General features: G+C 40.6%; 1 protein-coding gene across 10 annotated transcripts in view; it reads left to right on the top strand.

Moving 5' to 3' along the window:
- Positions 1-20,792, top strand: part of TRPM3 (transient receptor potential cation channel subfamily M member 3) — a 536,370-nt gene that overhangs the window by 427,998 nt on the left and 87,580 nt on the right. For 6 of the 10 annotated variants that reach the window (XM_049710919.1, XM_012535432.3, XM_004276396.4 and 3 more), the window contains 6 exons: positions 4,268-4,368; positions 5,768-5,902; positions 11,717-11,767; positions 18,949-18,984; positions 19,143-19,283; positions 20,663-20,692. In XM_049710919.1, the coding sequence (XP_049566876.1) occupies positions 4,268-4,368; positions 5,768-5,902; positions 11,717-11,767; positions 18,949-18,984; positions 19,143-19,283; positions 20,663-20,692 (494 nt within the window). The remainder of the gene's footprint in view (positions 1-4,267; positions 4,369-5,767; positions 5,903-11,716; positions 11,768-18,948; positions 18,985-19,142; positions 19,284-20,662; positions 20,693-20,792) is intronic. The other 4 variants (XM_012535433.3, XM_004276399.3, XM_004276393.4 and 1 more) reach the window with 1 other exon arrangement.

The following is a 20,792-nucleotide window of genomic DNA, read 5'->3' as shown; positions in this document are numbered from 1 at the left end:
ATGGCTTTTTCTAATCATTTAGGTCTCGGTTCAAGTGTTACTCTCGGGCGGGTCTCCTGTTCACTCATTTTAACAGAGCAGCTCCACCACCCTGATCATTATCAGTACCATCCTTAGACCTGTGCTTTCAAGGGCCTTCTCCATGGCCACCAGGGATCCCGCACCAGCTAGGGCTGTAGTACCATATGGTGGGGAGGGCAGGGACTGAGCTGACACCAGGACCTGCATAGACCCCAGACCCATTTCAATACTTCAGGGCATTTTTGAAACTTCTGTTTCCCATACAGGATCAACCAGATGCCCCAAAGTACTCCCAGACTTGTGCTATGAGGTTATCCAATGGCTCCATGTCCAGCCTTGGTTTCGGAGGGCAGCCTGGCCAGCAGATCACTCCAGCTGACTGGCACAATACTTTTGTCCTGGGATCATATGAAATGGGTTGCCAGAATGTTGCTGCCACTTTGATTTGGAATGACTCAAATTTTTTATATAGACACAGGTCCCATATATCCTGGGAATGACACTGCTCCTTCATAGCACTTACACGTTCTGAAAGTTCTGCTTCTTCATAGCATTTACACACACTGTTTATTAATTAATTTATTCATTTATTTTCTGAGTGCCACTCCTCCACTAGAAGTAAGTAGTAAGCTATGTGAAAAGAGTGACCTTAGATATCTTGTTCACCACCAGACATTCAGTGCTAAAACAGTTCCTGGCACCGAAGGTATTCAGTAAATATCTATTGAGCAGATAAATGAATGATTGCATGAAATAGTGTATTTAATTACAGACCTCTCTCCTTCTCTAGAATGTAAGCTCTCAAAAGACAAAGGATTTTGTCTTATTCACCTTGGTCTTCATACTGGCATAGTGCCTGCCATATGAGAAGGCATGAGGTCAATATCTTTGAATTGATACATAAATAAATAAATGAGTGAATGAATGACCATATACTATCTAGACTCGAGGTTCTTAACCTTGTCTTCACAATTCTAACGTGTAAATGACGTTAAGAACCTCTAGTTCTTAAAAGCTGTTAAGAAACTTTTAAAACTGCAGTGCTCAGGACCAGTTAAATCAGAATCTCTGAGGATACATCCCAGGCATGAGTATATTTTAAACTCTCCAGGAAATTTCAGTGTTCAACCACAGTTGAGAATAGGGTGACCAGCCATCCAGGTTTGTGCAGGACTGAGGGGTCTCCCAGGATTCAGAAATTTCAGTGCTAACACTGTGACTATACCAGGCAAACTAGAATGGTTGGTTACCCTAACTGAGAACCACTGATTCAAACTGTCACCCAGCACCAATCTTGAGTGATATATTTTCAATTTTTGAAAAGTTAAGACTCATCAGTTTCATGCTTTCATTTGACACTTACCTGATTACATTCAGGCAGCTCACGTTGACCTCAATGACTGCTTTCTGCTGTGTTCTTGTTCAGATTTGTGTGGCTACTGTTGACTTGGGTGACATACAAATTTGTGGCATACAAATGGCAAGGGAACGATTAAACCATCACAGCAGGTCAGCAAGGACCAATAGGGCAGCTAAGCTTCCTTAGCTGGAAGTTAGCATAAAGTGCTACCTTTCCAAATGCAACTCCATTGAGCCTTCACTTTTCATTCTCCTTCAAAATGTTGACAGTACGTTCTGACACATTCCTATTTATCACTTATGCATGTCAGTTACCCTGGTATGAGCTTGCAGTCCCTGCTGTTATCTGAGGAGACAAGAAATACTTTTCTTAATGGAAAAATCCCTATGTAAACCGAATTAATATTTATCATTCCAATTAATTTAATTCCTAATTAATATACTACAAGTATGTGATTTATACTGAACCCATCAATATCTGGACACCAGAATAGAAATGCTCTTTGACCCTTTGACCTATGAAGGGAACATAGCACTGCAGCTCTCTAGGGCCTTGTTATTCAAAGGGTGGCCCTAGATCATCAGCCTCAGCATCGCCTGGGAGCTTGTTAGAAATACAGAGACTCAGGTCCCACCCCAGACGTACTTAATCAGAATCTTTGCAGGTGGGGCCCAAGAATCTGTGTTTTAAAAAGCTCTCCAGATTATTCTTATGCATGCTCAAATTTGAGAAGGGGTCATCTAGAGAACACTTCACTTACCTAATTCTTCACATCATTATCTCAAAGCCCAGAGAGAAGAGGTAAGGGTAAGCAGAGGAAAGAAACATGTGGCACAGTGGTCCCCAAACTCTGCTGCACATTGAAAACACCTGGAGATCTTACACACTATCTGCGCCTGGCTTGCCACCCAAGGCACCTTGATACCATTGGTTTGAGGTGCAACCAGGGCACAGGGATATTGTAAAACCTTCCCAGGTGATTCTAATGTACAACAGAGATTGGGAATCACTGATACAGCAGCCATATCCCCAGCTCCTTGCTTTGGGCTTCCACTGATGAAGAACCCAGAGGAATGGGCAGCATCAGCATTTTCCATCCCTCCTTCCTTCACAAACATCGGAATCAGCAGGGACAAAATGAAGGGAAAACGCACTGAGTCTGAATCTCACCTCTGGCATAATGAATGCTTATTCTGTTTACCCTCTGTTAGTAGCTGTTTGATCTTTAACCTCTCTGGACCTCAGTATCATCTGTCAAATGGAGACAGTAAGACCAAATTCCCAGGATTATTTGGGACATTACATATGATAACATGTGGATGTGCCTAATACTTTGCCATTTGAAAACATCTGATGCAGGAAAGAGTGTCATCTCTTTATCCTGCTCCCCTGGAGGTGGGACATCCAGCAGCATGAAGTCTGGCAAATATTTAGGGATGTGTCTTGCTCAGTGCACCAAGGATATTGATGAATTGAAATAACCCTGTTCACGTGTGAGTTCATTTATATAATCCCATTTCAGTCTCACATCTCAGCTGGGTAAACAGGATAACTTTATTATTATTATTTTTTTTTGCGGTACGCGGGCCTCTCACTGTTGTGGCCTCTCCCGTTGCAGAGCACAGGCTCCGGACGCGCAGGCTCAGCAGCCATGGCTCACGGGCCCAGCCGCTCCGCGGCATGTGGGATCTTCCCGGACCGGGGCACGAACCCGCGTCCCCTGCATCGGCAGGTGGACTCTCAACCACTGCGCCACCAGGGAAGCCCAACAGGATAACTTTTATTGTCCCCATTTTACAGATGATAAAACAGTGGCTTAGAGAGGTCCAGTGCCACACAGCAGTGAAATGGCAGACTCAGATCCTGACTGTAGCCCATTTTTCTCTTCATTCTCAATCTCACATCCCGCTGCTTGGCAGGTTGCATTTATGGACAGGATACATTGATTTAGACCAGCTCTGTCCCAGTAAACCATCTCTGTGATGATGGAACTGTTCTGTACTTGCACTGTCCAATTCAAAGGCCACCAGCCACATGCGACTATTGAGCACTTGAAATGTGGCTACTATGAGTGAGGAATTAAAGTTTTAATTTAATTTTAATTAGTTTAGATTTAAATAGCCACACGTAGACAGTGCAGATCTAGTGACAGAGTCTGGAGAATAATGGGAAACTGAAAAATTGTTCAGTGGTTTCTACTCACAAATCAAAGTAAACCTCAGCCACTTGTTTGCCTTTGTCTTAAAAGATCTTCTTAACTCTTTTTCTTTCAGTGTTAAAGCTGGCTCACTTTCTTGACAAGGGCACCATCACCATGCAATATATAATTCAAATGATGCCTTGAAACCAGTGATTGGCCAGCAGAAACAAAATGTGTTGTAGAGCAGGCTTCTCAAACTTCAACATGTATAGGAATCACCTGGGATCTTGTTGAAATACAGATTCTGATTTAGTAGGTCTGGGGTGGGGCCTGGGATTCTGCCTTTCTAATAAGTGCCCAGGTGATGCTGCCGCTGCTGCCCTGTGAACCACACCTTGACTAGCAAAGCTGTAGAGCAGCAGTTGGGTTAATATTGTCTCCCTTCACTCCTGGGGGCGTTTGGCAATGTCTGGAGATATTTTTGGTTGTCATGGCTTGGTGGGAGAGGTGCTGTTGGCATCTACTGGGTCCTGAGATGCTGCTAAATATTCTACAATATATAGGACATGATAATTATCCTGCTCAAAATGGCGGTAGGGCCAAGTATGAGAACCCCTGCTGTACAGCCAAGTCTGCTCTCCAGGAAGAGGGGGTGGATGGGAGAGCGATGGAGTGGGTCTTCTTGGTATAATAACTGAGTGCTGTTTTTTCTCTCTCATTCTTCTCTCCTACTTATCTACACACAGGAGCCAATGCCTCGGCCCCAGACCAACTGAGCTTAGCTTTAGCCTGGAACAGAGTCGACATCGCCCGCAGCCAGATCTTTATTTATGGGCAACAGTGGCCGGTAGAGTATATGTTGTCACCCCTGAAAAGCCCACTTGCGTGGGCAAGGGTATTTGTTTAAGGAATCTCTGAGAGCGGCCCAGGAAACCGCTGCTTTTTCTTTAGGGTGGAAATGTTCCTTTGTAGCTGTCCTCATTCTCAGCTTCCTTTCTTATATTTAGGAAAACACTGTCATCTGGTGGAAGATATGACAAAGCACAGCTCCAAATGTTCCAAACATTTCCATCTCTCTGAGTGGCCTTTGATAGCTATGTTTAGCTGCAACTAATGCCATTTCTTTTATATGCCTGAAAAAATATATATAAGACAAAATTGTGTTCATTAAAACTAAGTAAGGAGCAGAGTTAGCAGTTTGTTTCTGGTTGTCCCGGAGGTTTCTGCTGCCATGTGGCGGCACCCCATGCTGGTGTGGGGCTGGGTCGCACCTTAGGATACAGAATTAGCAGGCTTCCACGTGCCGGTGCCATCTGGTCCTGGAGGCTGAGCACAGGTCCTCCCTGAACCCAAGAACAATACAGAGTCAACGAAAGCTTTATATAACTGTTCTTGGTTTGTTTCCGTCAACTGGCTCTACCAAAAATAAAAACTTGGAAAATTGGCCGTTGGGTGGTGTATGCTTGTATGCCCAGGAGGCAGCCAACAGTCTGGGATTTGATTTCTGTGCCTGGAATCACTGCAGGGCAACACCTTCATGTACAGGTCTTTTTTAACCCTTCCTCTGCCCCAGAGAGCTTCTGCCTAGGATTGAAACCCTGGCTTCATTTAGTGCAAATGAATTGCTAGTGTGGAAAGATTTGTCAAGGAATCTGGACACTGGGAAATTTTTGTGAAAGAAGTTAAATAAAACCCTAGTAAACAGACCAAATGACCTAAATAGTTACTGGGCCTCTGTGTAGAAATGGGCGAGGCAGAGACAAGGTAGTATCACTTAACTAAAAAAAAAGAGCAGCCTTCTTTCTGGTCTGTTTACTAGGATCCCTCCTCTCAGGTCAGCCAGGAGTCCAATTTAGAGCCTAAGGAAGATGACAGTGAAGACAGTAAAGTACTCACTTTGGCACTTCACTGGTTTTGTAGAAGTTTGGTCAGAGAGTTGGAAGAGGGAAAACCTTGTAAACCCTTGCACCTTCTCAGAATCTAGAACAAAAAAAGAGATTCAAGGAAGAATTAGCTTTTGGAACTAGAGATCCTTGTGTTCTGTTTGCAAAGACAAGCCCCAAAACATAGGAGAGAGTGTGACTGTCCCAGAAGTGGGTTTGGGAAACTCTTGCTAGCATGTTCTTGGGTGGGGGTGCTGAAGGTTTACCAGGTGTCAAAGGCATCCATTTCTAAACTATTCAGGAGAATGCCAGAGAACTACATCCTTAGACCCTGGGTCAGACTAACTCTGACTTGATTTGCAGGTGGGGTCTCTGGAGCAAGCCATGTTGGATGCCCTAGTTCTGGACAGAGTGGATTTTGTGAAATTACTCATAGAGAATGGAGTAAGCATGCACCGTTTTCTCACCATCTCCAGACTAGAGGAATTGTACAATACGGTAGGACCAAGCTAAGGCACATTTTATTTTCTCTACTTTTTGTGTGTGTTTGTTTTACCTTCTCCTGCCCCCCACATGTCTGTGAGTCCCTGCCCTCCCCTCCAAATGCATGGATCATTTTCCACAAATGCTCCCTTAGACCTGTATAGACAACAAACACCAAGTCACCAAGAATCCACTTGTTTTAACTGCTCAGTTGTCAGCATCTAAGAAGCAGAAAGTTACGTGATCACCAAAAGGTAATGTTCTCAGGTTCTTACACAAAAGCATACGGCTCTGGAAATTAGAACACACTTTATTCTGTAAGCCCAGAGGGTGTTTGAGGCAATCAGCAGAGGAGGATTGATTTAACTCCAAGCATCAAAGGAGGCTGATTAACTATCCTGCACCATCTTGTTATCCTCAGAGCTATGAAGTTCATTCATTCCACTATAATAGGATAAAATGTAAAAACCTCTTGTTTGGAGTTACCCAGAAAGATTTTTTTTGTTTTGTTTTATAATGATTTGTTAATTCATTCACTAGGGATACCAAGAAGTAATCAAAAGAAAACCTACTCTTTATGAAGTTGTTGAGAGTATCCAGTGAGTTAAGTACATCAGCTCTGAGCTGATACTCACTAAAATACAATGAAGTTTAAAGAGTAGGTATTGTTTTCCCCCATTTTACAGATGAGGAAACTGAGGCCAAGAAGAGAATTGGCTTATTCAAGATAACAGAATTTCTAAGTGAAGAAGGAAGCCAGTACTGAACCAAAGCTTCTTTCTCAGAAACTGTTTTCCCCTCATTTGTCACAGTGCCTCTTTGTCCCACCACCCACAGCACTAATGAGATGGAGCTTGTTGGCCTGTCCCCAGCCAGTGATAGGTATTAGCTGGTGCCACCCTGGCTCTGTAACATTCCCACTGCTGGAAGTAGAAAACAAGTTAGCGGAATGACCCCACGTTTCTGTTTTCTCTGCAGATTTTTCTCAGTTCCGGATACTAAGACTTTCAGTAATAATAGGCCAGAATGGCAGAGTGGTAGACCCAGCCTCTATCCCCGCCCCCCCCACCCCCGACAAAGATCCACAATTAGACAGCTATCCACAGACAAAGACAGCTCTAGGAGAGCTCAGGAGTTCAATTAAGAAACTTCAGCAAAACAGTGGAACAAAAAATATCTGAAAATAACCACACAAAAAGGAGAGGAAGAACAGCTTCATTGTGTCTGTATCACCCTGTCCCCTGAGGCCAGCACAGCTCTGTGCCAAGAGGAAGCTCCTCAGCTAGAAATAGTTCCCCTCACTGGAAAAGAGAGCCAGTGAGCCTTTCAGGGCACTGCACAAAGGACACACTTCGGTTTCACCCCGCCCAGAGACCTGCAAAGCTGAGACGTACTGTGATAGCTAGCAACACAGTATGAGCCAGGCTGAAGGCTGAGTAACCACGGTTCCCAGGGACCTGCTCTGCAGAGGACCCCGGCATTTTTCACCGGTGAAGAAACCAATAGCCAGCACAGCTGCCACAGAGCCCTGCAGATTTCACTGGCTTTTGCTCTACAGATACTTGCGCTCATAGACACTAGTCACACAAGCCCCTCACCACTCCCTCTCCCCTCACCCCTGCTGGCGCCTGGGGTCCACACCAGCAGCCAGCCCAGGCCTCTGTGGCTACACGATTGCAAGAACCCAGCCTAGACCCCCATGACTGACCTCCACTGCTGTGCACACTCTGAAAGCTAGCACCTCTGGCTGTGCACCTGTACACTGCTGGCCTGACACACACCGCCACGGCTGTGGAAATGCAAGACCCTAGAACTGCAAGACCCTGCAGCTACATGAGTACACTCCATCAGCCAAGGCTGCATGTGGACCAATAGCAAGTAAGGAGATTGAATCAGGAATCAAAAACCTCCCAACAAAGAAAAGCCCAGGACCAGATGGCTTCACAGGTGAATTCTACCAAACATTTAAAGAATTAACTCCAATTCTTTTCCAATTCTTCAAAAAAAATTGAAGAGGAGGGAATGTTCCCAAACTTATTTTAGGAGGCCAGAATTACCATAATAGCAAAGCCAGATAAGGACACTGCAAGAAAAGAAAACTACAGGTCAATATTCCTGATGAATATAGATGCAAAAATTCTCAACAAAATACTAGCAAACCAAATTGAAGCACATTAAAAAGATGGTATACCATGATCAAGTGGGAGTCTTCCTAGATGCAAGGATGGTTCAACATATACAAATTAATAAATGTGATACATCACATTAGTAGAATGAAAGACAAAAATCATGATCATCTCAGTGGATGCAGAAAATATATTTGACAAAATTCAACATCCTTTCATGGTAAAAACTCTCAACAAATTGAGTATAAAAGTAACACACCTCAATGTAATAAAGGCCATATATGACAAACCCATAGCTAACATCATACTCAATGGTGACAGATTGAAAGCTTTCCTTCTGAGATCAGGAACAAGAAAATTGTGCCCACTCTTACCACTCCTATTCAACATGGTACTGGAAGTCGTAGCCAGAGAAATTAGGCCAAAATAAAAGGAGAAAAAGCAATAAAAAATTTTTATCCAAATTGAAAAGGAAGAAAGAAAATTGTCTCTGTTTGCTGATAACAGCATCTTGTATACAGAAAATCCTAAAGACTCCACCAAAAAATCTATTAGAACTAATAAATTCAGTAAGTTTCAGTATACAGAAGCAGCATACAAAAATCAATTGCATTTATGTATGCTAACAATGAACTATCTGAAAAAGAAATAAAACAATTCCATTTACAACAGCACCAAAAACAATAAAATACTTAGGAATAAACTTAACCAAAGAAGTGAAAGATCTATATATCAAAAACTATGACATTGATAAAAGAAATTGAAGAAGGCACAAATAAATGGAAAGATATCTCATGTTCATGAACTGGAAGTGTTAATATTGTTAAAATGTTCATGCTACCCAAAACCATCTATAGATTCAATGCAATTCTGGTGGCATTTTTCACAGAAATAGAAAAAAAATTCCTAAAATTTGCACTGAAACACCAAAGACCCTGAATAGCCAAAGAAATCATGAGAAAGAAGAACAAAGGTGGAGACATCACACTTCTTGATTTCAAACTATATCACAAAGATACAGTAATCGAAATAGTATGGTATCAGCATAAAAACAGACACATAGACCAATGGAACAGAATCAAGAGCCCAGCAATAAACTCATGCATATACAGTTAACTAATATTAGACAAGGGAACAAAATATAGGAAACAATATGGAGGTTCCTCAAAAAAATTGGGGCTGAGGGGCGGGGGAAATGGGGAGATGTTGGCCAAAGGGTACAAACTTTCAGTTATAAGATGAATATGTTTCAGGGATCTAATATACAGCATTGTGACTGTAGTTAACAGTACTATATTGTATACTTGCAAGTTAATATGAGATCAGAGCTTTAATGTTCTCACCATAACAACAGCAAAATGATTATTAAGTGAGGTGAAGGATATGTTAACTAACCTTATTGTGGTAGACATTTCACAATATAGACGAGCATCAAATCATCACATTGTACACCTTAAACTTACACAATGTTACATGTCAATTTTATCTCAATAAAACTGGGGAAAAATAATAATGGGGTTTTCAGTAAAATAAATAAATGAAAACACAGAGTTGAATGACCTTCATATAAATTAGAGAATCAAGGGAGTAGAGTGATTTATTCCAATGATTGGAAAGAAGTAAGTAGGAAAGTTATAGATCAAGAAAGGCCAATAGATTTCATCACTCCAGTCAAGTCTAATCAGCGTTCCCTAGAGTACTCTGTTGAAAAGGATTATGGAACAGTGAATGGCCTCAGTGATAAGAATAGCTAGCATTTTCTAAGCACTATTTTAATAGTTTTATAAACATTTAATCATTTAATCCTCACAACAGCCCTACCAGATAAGTGGTAGTATTATCCTCATTTTATAGATAGTAAGACTGAGTCACAGTTAAGCAGCTTGCCCATGGTCACAGCTGGTAAGCAGCAGGGTCAGGTTTGGAGCCAGGCATTCTGACTCCAGAGTTTGCATGTTTAATCCCTACACAATACTGCATCCCTCAGTGGAAAAAGAGTTCTGATGAGTATGTCCGCCTGAAGGGACCAGTAGTTGAGGCGGTACACAGGGATTGTCTTGAATACTTGAATGTGTTCCAACAGTGCTTAAGGATTTGCCATCACTGTTCAAGATCTTCCAATACGGTCACCAGATTCAGCAAACAAAAATACAGAATTCCCAGTTAGGTTTGAATTTCAGATAAAGAACAAATAATTTTTAGTATGTCTCACATATTGCACAAGACATACTCAAAATTATTCATTGTTATTGGTCAAAATGTACAAAATTCCAAATTTATTTATAAAATAAATGTCATGAGGATGTAATATACAGCACAGTGACTATAGTTAATAATATTGTATTGCATATTTGAAAGTTGCTGAGAGAGTAGATCTTTAAGGTCCTTATCACAAGAAAAAAATCTAAGAACTATGTATGGTGAGAGATATTAAATAGACTTATTGTAATGATCATTTTGCCTCATATACAAATATCGAATCACTATGTTGTACACCTGGAACTAATATATGTCAATTATACCTCAATTTAAAAAAGATGAGGAAACATAAAAGCAAAAGAAGCTGTAAATCAAAAGATTAAGAGATATAGTTACATTTAAAACTTTTAATTTGATACATAAAAAATACATGAATACTAAAAAGAAATACAAAATAGGCCATCAGGGCTTCCCTGGTGGCGCAGTGGTTAAGAATCCACCTTCCAATGCAGGGGACAGGGGTTCGATCCCTGGCCCAGGAAGATCCCATATGCTGCGGAGCAACTAAGCCCGTGCACCACAACTACTGAGCCTGCGCTCTAGAGCCCGCGTGCCACAAGTACTGAAGCCAGTGTGCCTAGAGCCCATGCTCTGCAGCAAAAGAAGCCATGACAGTGAGAAGCCCATGCACTGCAACAAAGAGTAGCCACCACTTGCTGCAACTAGAGAAAGCCTGCACACAGCAACAAAGACCCAACACAGCCAAAAATAAAAACAGATTAAAAAAAAAAAAAAAGGCCATCAATATGACAAATAAAAGTTCAACATTAAGAATTAATAAAATGAATGAAAATTAAAACAAAAAAAGAAGTTATTCATTGGCTGTCTGGAATTCAGATTTAACTAGGCATCCTGTGTTTCATCTGATATTCCTGTTCCTGAAAGACAAGAGAATGGCAAACCACTTCACTTTATTCTTACCTTAAGCAACGGTAAGGATCTTTTGCACAATGGCAGAGTTGAACAGTTGCGATGAAGACTGTATGGCCCACGAAGTCTAAGATACTAACCATCTAGCTATTTACAGAAAAAGTCTGCCAAACCCTGCTTTAGCCAGTTTCTCATGCATTATGGGTAATAAACAAGTTGTGATTGGCAGTGTGCCAAATTGTACTTCTAATGCAGTAAACTGGCCCTTCTGTCTCCCCCTGCTGCACAGCTAGCCTCTTGAATGATGTTTTGGCCCAGCTGTCCACAGAGTTGATGGCCTCCTTTGCAAAGTTTGAATCTAGAACCTCAAATGCTTTTTCTTGAGGAGCCACAATCCAAAAACCTGCCACTGTGTTTGTTTAGAAAAGACAGGTACAACTGAGCAACTAGAACAAGGTTCATCTTAATGAACTTCCCCTCCGCCAGCCAGAACCCTTCCTTCCAGATCCTTGTTGCCTTGCCAATGAGAGCCCCTGACTAGCAAAACCATTTGATTCTTCTTTATTGTTTTCAGAGACATGGGCCCTCAAACACATTGTACCACTTGGTCAGGGATGTCAAAAAGGTAAGAACCCTCGCGACTGCAGGTCGGAGGCCCTGTCTTGACTGCTTCCTGTGATTAGAAAGTGCCTGTTTTGCATGAGCTGCCAGAGTATTCCTGTCCCTGCCAGACCCCCTCATTTCAGGACACAGTGTGCGTGTATGTCTTTTAACTTTGACATCTCTGCTTATGATGCAGCTGCAGTTTTATCGCCAGTCTCCATGGTTTTAGATGCTTTCATTGGACATAATGCTTTCGGGTAGTGGAACCCTAGGCTTTCCCCCCATGCCTTGTGGATTTATGCCATTACCTGTATTTTTTCATGTGCTCCTCACTATTTGGGGAACTCGTTTCCATGCTATCCAACTGACCATGAAAGGTATATTTATTTACCAGCTCCTGATACAGTGTATCACCGCCACATCTAGCATGACACAGAGCATATAGTAAGCGTAGCTCAAAAAGTCTCAGAGAAACAGAGACTACAACATATATATACATTCCATTCTGCTAACACTTTATTTTCTCCAATATATTTTTTCACATTCATCATCAAATTTGATGGGGGAAAAAGCCAGTTGGTTTGGATCTAGTAGATTTATGCCCAATTTAAAAATGAGGAGGTTGAAACACAAGGAGGTGAGAACTGTACTGAGTGGTTGGTAAGGAGCTAGAATTAGAACTCAAATCCTTTAATAATCATAATCATAAGTAATGGTACCTAGGATTTAGTGATGACTAGGTATGTGACACTAATCCTTCTAGGTGTCTTAGCTCATTTCATCTTCACAACAAATATATGAAGTAGAGTTATTATTTTATTTTTTTTTTACTATATAGTGTTATTCCCATTTATAGATGAGAAAAATGAGGCAAAGGGAGGTTACATCTCATCTTAACCAAGTGCTTGTTCTGCCCCATAAAATCTCTTTCCGAGGTAGCTTCAGTTCTGAACGCTTGGCAGGGTTCCCAGAAAGTGATGTTTTAACACCAAAGGATAAAATAAATGGTGACGCTTCCCCTACCACATACACATGTACACACGCACACACATACACAGGTATATCCACCTACCAGTTGGTAGCAATTCTTTGCCAAATTCCATAGGACATACTCGGAGAAAGCTACAAAGTGAGGTAAAAAGTAGAGTGCCATTCCTTCATCTCATAGGAAGTCATAGGCTAGAACTACCCTTTAGGTGTCCTGTAGCCGCTTACTAATTTTTCCTTCGAAAGGCCCTGGGGCTGATTATAATGTACCTATTAACCAGCTGGACCTTTGCTAATAATGAGTAAAGAGTACTAAAAAACCTCCTTCTGTAGGCCCTTGGGAACTTTACTCCCATCTCTGCACAACCTTACTGAAAAATTTCTCATCCGTGTGAGTGAGTGAAGCCTGTAGTTTTTTCAAAGCAAGGGAAATAGATGCTATGCCATCTGTATATTTCGCCAAGATCACACCTTTGCATGGTCTGCCTCATTTCAAGCCATAAACATACCTGCCCTCAACAAACCCACTTCTCTTTTCCTCAAGTCTTCCTATTTTGTTTAATTTATCTTGGCGTAAAATTTCCTGGTAACTAAACAGAAGTATCTCAGAAGATTAGATGTACACACCAAGCATGTATTCTTTGCCAAGGTACTTGTTGCTCATGTTCAAAACTCAAAATGTTTTGAGGTTTTCTAAAATAATAAGTAAAATATCCCCCTCACCTTAATCTAGTCTGTGTCACTGAAGGAATTATGAGGCTTTCTGAAGAGACAGCTGTGTGCCTTTGTCCCTTAGTCCCAGCCACTGGGCAGGCCAAGCCTTCATATAAAGTCACTCATCTACCTCCATCACCAAGCTTCTCAATGTCTTGCCTGATTTTCAAAGAGATTTTTGCAGTTAGATTTTAATGAATATAAATGATTGAAATCCCTCCTAATAGGTTCTCTTCCTCGTAGGACTTTGCTTTGCATATCATTTTCTTTTTTCTGAAGTTCCATTAGCTGCCTCTTACATTTGCTTACATTTAGTGGAAGGCATGTAGAGTATTTTTAAGGTAGGGTTTTCTTTAACTTCTTAGCTAAAGGTATACCTCAAAAATAATATAGACTAACAAGACAGGACAGGATGGTAAGAATTTGGGAGGACTATCAGTTAGGAGCAGTTTTATTTTTCTTTCAAGTGTGATCCAAATACTAGAGCAAGAATATAGTTATACGAGGATTCATCTACTTACTAACTTAGTAGCGGGAAAAAAATAACAAATCATTCAGGATAGTACTGAAATGGCTTAGGAAAAATTTATCCTTTTTCTTGAGAAAAGAGACTGCCAATATGGTTGGGAGAAACAAAAGCCTATGTTTAGTTTCTTCCCTTGGGAAGAAATAGGGGCAGGAAATGCAGACTCCATTTATTTCTATGATAAAGGTGAGTGTCTGACTATTGGAGAGCAAGAAAGAATAACAATGGTAGCCAAAGGAGCTGTAAGTGTCTATGTTTTATGGATGAAAGTAGCTAAAAATGAGTTTTTTTTGTTTGTGTTTTTTTTAAGAAGTGAATGAGAGAGAAATTAATATTGGTAAACATCTTCCTCACAGTTTATGCCAATAAGATATGCAAAATCTACAAAAACTAGGTTTAAAATGCTAAGAAAATCTTGGGCAGTTTAAACAGTTTTCAAAATTAAGGAACATAATAATTAGCATGTGCTTTGTGCTTTATGGTTATAGGACTTTATGTACATGTTAGTTGATTTAATCTATGACAAAAATTAATCAGTAAGTGATAAGCCCTAGTATGAAACGAATGCTGTTCAAAAATTAGAAACACAGTTCGGGACCTTAAACGTAGTGTTTGATAATATGTCTGTAAAATAAAATGTAAATAACTAATGAACCCAGAGAATGCATTTAGGAATTATCAGACCATCATTAAGTTAACCAGCATATCTCCAAGTCCAACTATCCTTTGAAACCAACAGAACTGAACGTGGAGAATTACTCCCAAGCGAGTTTCAAAACCTTAAATTATTTATATCAAGGGAGCAATCTAGGAGCAATGAGGTGGAGTTAGTATCAATCAGAAATTTAAAATATCAGCCAACCCAGTTCCCTGAACCTTTCTTGTGCATAAATCCATTGGATGTACCAGTGCTCTCATATTAAACCAGAGTGGCCTGAGTCTGTCCGCTTTTCCATGAAATCTAACTTGCCATTTTAGTAGCTAACTGTCTGCTCAATTTGTGCCTCTGTATGTTTTAAAGTAGTAGTTTTTCTTTCTTAAATGTACTAATACTTCAGATTGCCTCAATTATCCCTCCCCACCAAAGAAGGGTGATATTTGAGTATTATGTAAGAGTAGTGGTGAGATTATGATAACTTAAAATTCAGTTATATGGGAATCAAGACCCAGAGCTTTGCCGAATTTTAAAGAAAAAGCATTTCGGACACACTTTGAGGAAAAAAAGGACATTTTCATAACCCCATCTGCTGAATTCATGCAAATTTTCAAAATTCTTAATTTTTAGAAGATTGGTTGCCTAGTCTACTGCCATGCCAAACACTGAGGGAATGTCCTCTTTTCCCATGAATTTTCACCAGGTTGGTCTTTTCCCCACTCTCCCTTGGTAAATCTTACAACCAGCTATCATTTTATACCTTGCATACATCAGAAGGAAACAGTATTCTTTGAAGGCTTGTTATGAGTTTCAAAGAAAAAAAAAGTTTCCTAAACAGCTGAAATCTGATAGTGATATCATGAGCTGACATCTGAAAAACAGAGTGCATTTAGAAGAGCAGATCTAATAAGTGAATTTAAGTTATTCTTTTAATTAAAAGACATCCTTAGGCATGGCATAGATTAAAATTTAGCCTCAGAGTAGTATCTCATGGCATGAAAAAAGAGGAGACAATGTTTTCAAGTTGTAAAATTTACTTACCCATGGATCCAAGCCTCTCTATTTTACTCTGTGGATCAAATTATTTGAATCCTGTGGCTTGCTGTGTGTTGTTAAGGCATGAAATGGGAAATAAGTGTCCAGATTTTACCAGTTACCAAAGTAATTACCAAAAACGGGGAGCAGGGAATAACAGAAACAGCAGGCAGAATGAATATTACTGCAGTATATTGACTTCCTATTCGAAAAGGAGACAAGCAAAGGAAGACTCCTCCAGAGGCTTTTGGACATTACTTGTGGAATATGAGGAGGCATTTTTCTCTGCTTTTTTTTAAAGGAGGTGGATGTTATGAGCACAAGCCCATCCCTGTCTAACCCTTTACCCTCTCTTTTCTCTAAGCCTCCATCTCTACTAACCAAATTCCAGCAGATTATTAGAAACTGCATCAACTCTGGAAGCTCTGGACAGGGGTCTTTGGCCAGTGACCTGGCAGCATGGAAATAAGAGCAGCCTTCCATGTAGTGATCAAACAACTGGACCTTTAGAAACAGACAGGACCTTAGAAGTAACTATGTCCACATTGCCTGTTTTCAGAGCATGAATTGAAGTACAGAGAGAGAACCCTCATTGCCTTGTATTAGGTGACCATCGCCCCCTTGTAGTCAAACAGAAATCAGGCCAGTTCCTTTCAGGCCATCACTCAAAGCTCAGTAACCCAGAATGGTCACAGAATCTTTTCTCCTACTTCAGACCAGATCATACAAAAATCACTCCAAAATAATCAAGCTTTATATAAGAAATTTCTAGGAAAAGAAGATTCTAACACCTTCTTTGGTAGTATGTAAGCCTATCAGCCCTTTATGAATTTGCATAAAATTTTGCAAAACAATGTTGCCAGTGTTTGCAGAACATTTGTAAAAAGTGTTGCCCCTCTAAAATTTTTGTTTATTTTGGATTTTACTATTACCACTTTCCTGACAACCCACGCTTACAGAGACCTCAAAAGCATAAATATTGCCATTCACTATTGGTCTTCAGGCAATATTGGTTCTTGTTCTTAGAATTCAAACTGATGTTCACACATACGTTTCTCAAAAGGAAATATACAGGTGTTAGGCTCACTATTACCCACGTTTTAAATTTGGAAAATTGTTACAAGACTAAAAATAGGCACAAATTCATAGACCCACTATGATTGTTGTTCAGTAGCATCACAATAAACCTTTTGGGGATTTTTCTGAAACCTGGTACTTGAGCAATACAAACCGTAAAGGGCATGGAGTTTAGCCCCTTTTACTGGGAAGAAAACTGAGGCCTTGAGGGAAAGTGGATGATTTGTGAAGGATGGACAGAGTCCAGAGCAACTGACTCGCAGCCAGTACTCTTCCCCCTGCCAGCTTCACAGTGCCAAGGAAAATAGCACCGATCAGGTGAGCCTCCTCTGGAGGTCATCCGTGTAGGAGCCAAATGCACAGGAGATGAGGCTGACCGAGATGTGCCCAGAGAAGCTCTGGGGCTCTTCTACTCTTGAAATAATAGCCTCGCCTAACCGTCCAGTAAGAGCCAGACAATACAGAAAGCGCAGTCTTGTTAACCTGCCCAAAATAATGGAGAAAAAGTGTTGCACAGGTAATATTTTTAGATTCAGTTTAATGTTTATGGAAAGGACAATACATAAAAAGTTACTACCTTAAAATAAATCTTTCTCTAAGTTCCCTTTTAAAGAAGTCAGACAATTGGTCTTTCTTGATAACCAGAGGATAGCTGGGGCTTTCCCACCCAGGAGTGACTCATAAACTGTAACTAGTTAGTTGTTACTGAGAACATAATACTGAAGAACCCCAAACTGAGGCTTGATCCCAAATACATTGATTAATTTCAGTGTTTTACTTATTCACATTTTTGACCAAAAAAAAAAAAAAATTGAATGCCTACCATACACCAGGCATTGGGAATACAAAGATAAATAAAACAATTAAAAATATGAAGTTATAGGTTTGATGGCAGGATACAGTGGGCCACCTGTAATCCTGAATCCCTTTCAAGTGATTGCTGTTGACCATAGGAAAGCTGATAAGGATAACTGAAAACCTACCTTCAGTTAATAAAACTACATAAGCTAATTTCCTAGAGATAATGATATCTTCATATACTATGAATTTCCCAATTCTGCTGTGTAATCCCACCTGAACTTTACTTAGTAGACCTCAGAATCACCTGGACAGCTCATAAAGTGCATAGAGTCTCATACTTGAAGCAGGATAGGGTCCAGACCTTTGCATTGTCACCAAGTTCCTCAGATGGTTCAGATGCCACAAAGTTGGAAAACCACCACTATTATGAGCCACTTCTATGAAGTGGCAGGAATCTCACACAGCATCCTGGATGGATCCTCCATTAAAGACAAACCCCAAAGTGGACAAAGCCCTCAGGCCCCTCCAAAATGTATCTAAGAATGCAGTGTGCCAGGCTTCTAACACGGTGTGGTACCCCTGCCATTCATGGTATAGAGCACACTTCTGCATCAGGGAACTAAACCAGACAGTGAGACTTGATCATTTGTACCCCTTGGAACTCACTGTGAGCTCAGAATTTCCCACAAACAGAACTAATTCTTCCTTGACCTAACAAAATAAGGATTTTCTCAGACCCTATAGAGTTCCCTTTTGAAGTAGAAACCAGTAATGAGCAGATAATAATAAAAACGCTTGTTTTTGCATCTATATGTACAACATTAAACTTATACCATAGCTCTAGGTCCTTAAGAAGCACTATTCTCTGAAAGAAAATATGAAAAACCTCTTTAATTCTGAGAAAATAAATATTCTGTTGATAAAACTTCTCTTATTTCACCCCTCTTTCTCTTTAAACACAGGGGATGTTCATAAAGGACTTTGTCATGACATCCATCTTGCTGTCCTTTTATTAAAAGGGTGCCAATTTTTTAAAAAGTTTAATAGAAGTTTTGTATAAAAGATATTTGAGCTCTCAGCATATTTCACCTGATGCAGTCCCTGGTAATCACAGTTGTCTTCTGGAAGGAGTCTTCATTCAGTGAGTGTGAAGAAATAAATGATCAGCAAGAGGACAGTAACAGGCCTGGGTCAGAGGCAGAGCAGCGAGGGGGTCCAGGGAGAGTATCTGGGGGACATAGTTCCTAGTGGCTGGGAGTGGTAGAATTTGCCATATCTAGCCTTGTGTTTCTTTCTGCTACACTGGTGTTTTTTTCTCCCCAGCTGAAGACTTGAATAAATATTTTGATTTTCTGTTATTGCCGACGATTACTGCATCTTCTTATTTAACTTATGTCTTCTTTCCAAGCGAGAATATCCAGGTTTCGGTTGGATCTATTTTAAGGTGAATTGATTAACCAGAATAATAATACATTCATATGTTTCTTTTTTAATTATTATTATTATTTTACTCTAAAATAGTTACAGAACACATGGAATAGAATCCCTAGTAAACCATGCTGTCTTTTGGATGTGTCTGTTTGTTCCATTCTTCCGTGATAGGGGAACCTGCCCCCAGACTACAGAATCAGCCTGATAGACATCGGCCTGGTGATCGAGTACCTGATGGGAGGGGCTTATCGCTGCAACTACACGCGAAAGCGCTTCCGGACGCTCTACCACAATCTCTTTGGCCCCAAGAGGGTGAGGCTGGCAGCAAATCCCATTTCCTGGACTCTGGGGAGGACTAGTGTGCAGTAGATTTGGAGTGCGGCTGCTTTGTCATCTCCAAGGGGGAGATCAGATGACAAGGCAATTGCCCTGCCTCTTCTTCCCTCTGCCGTCAAATCTGTTGAAAAAAGAAAAAAGAAAAAAAGGAATATGCTGGGTGTTACACTTCTTTCTTTTCCTCACTAGATCCAATTCAAACCAGAAACTGGCATTGAAAGTGAACCTTTTTTAGCTTTTCTACATGCTATGAATTGAGATGACATGCTCAACTTCTAAATAAGTCATTTTGTATATTAAAAAAGTAATTTTTCTCATTTAAAAAAAGTGAACCTTGGGCTTCCCTGGTGGTGCAGTGGTTGAGAGTCTGCCTGCCGATGCAGGGGACACGGGTTCGTGCCCCGGTCCGGGAAGATCCCACATGCCGCGGAGCGGCTGGGCCCGTGAGCCATGGCCGCTGAGCCTGTGCGTCCAAAGCCTGTGCTCTGCAACAGGAGAGGCCACAACAGAGAGAGGCCCGCGTACCGCAAAAAAAAAAAAAAAAAAAAAAAAGGTGAACCTTAATGATCAGAGAATAGTAATTATATTCAAATAATCTTATTATCTACCACATCACTTTTCAAGGTTTTTGCTCTTGGGATCTATTTATAAAAAATTATTGAGGACCCCCCCCAAAGATTTTTATCTGTATGAGTTCCATCTTGTTCTATAATTTGCTGAGTTGCCTTCTCTTCCGTCTTGGTCTGTGCCTGTTTTGCACATCCCCAGCATCACCGGTGGTGCTACTGTGTGTGCTTACACTTTCCATGCCGTGAGTGCCTTTTGCCGTCAGCACATGCCCCTCTGGTCCCACTCACCCTTGCTCTACTGGACAGCAGCAAAGAGAGATAACCAGCGTGAAGCATCTCAACATATAGTATTTCTGAATAATATCCCAAGTCTCCAGATAATAGAGGTCTTTCAGAGGTTTGGGAAACATCTCATAGTTTGCCTGACTGTCTCATTGTTCACTCAAGTGCTTGATGTCATGGAGAGGTCGGCCTAGCGGGATGGTTTTAGGATGATGGAAGAAATCTTGGTCCACAAAAGAGATTATAAACCTGCAGGCTCTACCCTCGGGCAATCTCATTATGCCTCTCCAGTTTCCTAATTGTCTGTAATTTACCAAAATCACTAAATCCCTAATTCTCTTAGAATTTCTATAAAGAGTTTCCCCTGTGGTGTTTTATTTAGTGAAATGAATACATGCTGTGTGGTACAATAGATTTGTTCCATTACCTGTTTAAGATACATTAGGATTCTTTTCTTACCTCTATAAAGAAATCTAACTTTGTGCATAACATTTTTTTTAACAGCCCAAAGCCTTGAAACTGCTGGGAATGGAGGTAAGTGTTTGCTTAAATTATTAGTGTCAATTGTTTATTCTCTTTATTACACATTTCAAAATATATATATATATATAAGGTCATTCCAGTGGTAGAGCTT

The sequence above is a fragment of the Orcinus orca genome, chromosome 6 (assembly GCF_937001465.1).
Source record: "Orcinus orca chromosome 6, mOrcOrc1.1, whole genome shotgun sequence".
In the NCBI taxonomy this organism is placed as follows: Eukaryota; Metazoa; Chordata; class Mammalia; order Artiodactyla; family Delphinidae; genus Orcinus; species Orcinus orca.
Note: the sequence above shows the minus strand (reverse complement) of the source record. Positions and strands in the feature narration are given on the sequence as shown.